Below are 2,629 nucleotides of genomic sequence, written 5' to 3'. Positions count from 1 at the left end.
GGACCATTAAAACTGAAACTGACACCTTTACACATGTACAATGGCTATAAACCTCTGTTATAAATTTAGCCAATATTATCAAATTAAACCACTACGCCAAATGTACATGTACCAGCATACCTATGTACATGTACCAGCGTACCAGTGTATATGTACCAGTGTACCTATGTACATATACCAGCGTACTTATTACCAGTGTTGATCCCCCATACTGTATAGCTTGACTATCCCCCAGGTCCTCATATGCCTCCTCAAACAGTCTCATCGTATCACAGTCAAAAGGAAGGTGTGGCTCATCCAGTAGTCCTAATAGATACAGCTGATAGCCAAGGGCCACTTTACCAATAATGAACTGGGCAGTGTTGGTCCTGTCTAGACAATCCACACAATTGACACGGATTATACCAGTTTGACTCCTACCGACAAACCCATCATGATAACCGTAACCTTTTAAATTAAGATAACTGAGAGAGGGAGAGAGAGAGAGTGAGAGGGAAAGGGAGAGGGAGGGAGGGAGGGGGAGAGGGAGGGAAAGGGAGAGGGAGGGAGGGAGGGGGAGAGGGAGGGAAAGAGAGAGGGATACATAAAAATAGAGAGCGATAAAGAGAGGAGTACATGTACATGTGTACACTGTATGCTTTTGAATTGTAAATCTTTTTAAATTTAGGTCCAAGTTAGACTATTACTATAGTAGGGCCACACTGACTTTTTATTGTTATTATAAGTGCAGGTTTGGTGGTCACGTGTGAAGTAGCTGCTAATTGTTTGTTAAGTGTTTATTTATATTGTGTATACCAACTATGAATATGATTATCTCAAATACAGCACATCACAGGTATTATAATTATTAATAAAACTTAAGATATTGTAAATTAAAAGTTTAAAAGTAGTCAGATGTCTTTCTCATTGTTGTGGGCAGTCACAGATTTATTAGGAGAGGTACAGCAGCATCTCCAAGTAACTTATGGTGTGATCATCATCTATTCATCACCGAACTCCCAACAGACAAGAAGAAAAAGACTCAGGTTCATCAAATTGTGTCTATGGTTCAAGTTCCTGTATATCAACTGCTTATCCTTCATTCTATCATTGTTCAAGTTCAGATCTTGGACTGTTATTTGTCACATTCTGAAACTATGTTTCTTATTGTTATAATACTCAGTTCTAAAGCAGAAAAGTAGTAAGTATTGTTATTAGGAGGCATATATACAAATCCTACCTTCAAAAGCATAGCATAAAGGCTTAGACAATGTAAAAAAGGTATGGCTACCTATCTTAGCTTAGCATTTGCTGCAAGATTATGCAGTTCTTCTCCTTACATTTGTATATGTATGAAGTTAAGATAGCTTTATACTTTACCTATAATTGTATTGGCCTTTCCTTTGAGTCTTGTACATTGTTCAAAGTCTGTTTCCCACTTCTTGCTGCAGCGGCCATTTTATTTTATCCGCCTACGCGATAACCGCACGTGGGTGGTAGTAATGGCGTCAAGTGCTCTTCAAGTGTCCATGTGCTTTGATTTTACTTCTCCTTTTCTATAACTGTGCTCTAGTTGTATCATATATCAAAATACCGGGGTTTTGGAGAGGATCATAATGCAAAAAAACCGCTGTCTGTAGCATTTAAAATAAGAAAGTTATTACATTATGCAGATTTAAAAGTCAAAGTGGCCCTAGTATAATAAGATACACTGTACATGTACGTACTAATAATTTATTGTAAGGTAAGATAGTGAGAGGTAGAGGTACATGTACAATTAGTGGATGTTGTCCAGTATTATAGTGAGTATTGTTCCTTACTCCTGGTGAGGGTTCAGTTGGTGGCAGTATGGCTCCTGTCCACTGTGGAATATACCAGTACTCTGTACACACTCACCAGCTAACCTCTCTAGTCTTGATATGAGATCATCCTGCTTCCTGTGTAGAGGGAAAGGGAGAGACAACAATAGATTAATACTAAGTATACTATCATTTATGAATATGTACCACACCAGCAAATCTCACAAGTAAAATATAGTTTACATTTAAGTACATGTACATGTACATAGTACAGTATAGCTTCTATAATAAGGACACCTTTATAATGAGGACACCTTTTTAATAAGGACATTTTTGTAATGTCCCAATTGGTACAAGCCTATGATATACAGTAATTTCTCTAAAAATTCGTCATTACTGTTTTGGGGCAGATATTTTTAGAACAAAATTTTAGATGTCAAACAGAAATAATTAAGCCAAAATAATTATTTTTGATGAATTCAGAGGCAGCATGGTAGAGCATGAGTGGGTCAAGAAAGTCTGCCCAGTCACTGCTTACCTGCTACTCCATTGACAGTTAAGATGATCCTCACAAAATTAGAACACATGGTAAGGATAATTTTAATGATGAATTAGACTACTTTAGGTACATGTACATGTACTATTTCATAGATATAATACACGGAACAGGATTAGAAACAGGATCACGTGAGCGCATTATCCATTGAAACACTCCTAGTTATGCCGGGAACCGGTCCCGTAATGGAGATAAATGGAGATACTTTGTGGGACTCTCCAGACGATATCTGATAGTTTTGTAACTAAATATCTGCTTTAATGGTTACTTCTTAACCTCTTACAGTGCACTGTGG

At 37.4% G+C, this 2,629-nt stretch overlaps 1 protein-coding gene and 1 long non-coding RNA gene across 2 annotated transcripts in view; both read right to left on the bottom strand.

Annotated features, from left to right (window-relative positions):
- Positions 1-25: 25 nt before the first annotated feature.
- LOC109587161 (polyphosphoinositide phosphatase-like) overlaps positions 26-2,629 on the bottom strand; it is a 6,183-nt gene continuing 3,579 nt past the window's right edge. Inside the window, exons 6-7 of the mRNA XM_020003396.1 lie at positions 1,800-1,916; positions 26-464 (exon numbers count right to left, since the gene is read on the bottom strand). Of these exons, the coding sequence (XP_019858955.1) occupies positions 92-464; positions 1,800-1,916 (490 nt within the window). The 3' untranslated portion in view covers positions 26-91. The remainder of the gene's footprint in view (positions 465-1,799; positions 1,917-2,629) is intronic.
- Positions 747-1,348, bottom strand: LOC109587162 (uncharacterized). Its single transcript, XR_002187423.1, has 2 exons — positions 1,220-1,348; positions 747-1,164 (listed from the first exon to the last, which is right to left on the bottom strand). It is a non-coding gene; the product is annotated as an uncharacterized LOC109587162 (long non-coding RNA).

This window comes from Amphimedon queenslandica, unplaced genomic scaffold (genome assembly GCF_000090795.2).
Source record: "Amphimedon queenslandica unplaced genomic scaffold, v1.1 AMPQUscaffold_12672, whole genome shotgun sequence".
Classification (NCBI taxonomy): domain Eukaryota; kingdom Metazoa; phylum Porifera; class Demospongiae; order Haplosclerida; family Niphatidae; genus Amphimedon; species Amphimedon queenslandica.
The sequence above is the reverse complement of the archived record's forward strand: the minus strand, read 5'-3'. Positions and strand labels throughout refer to the sequence as shown.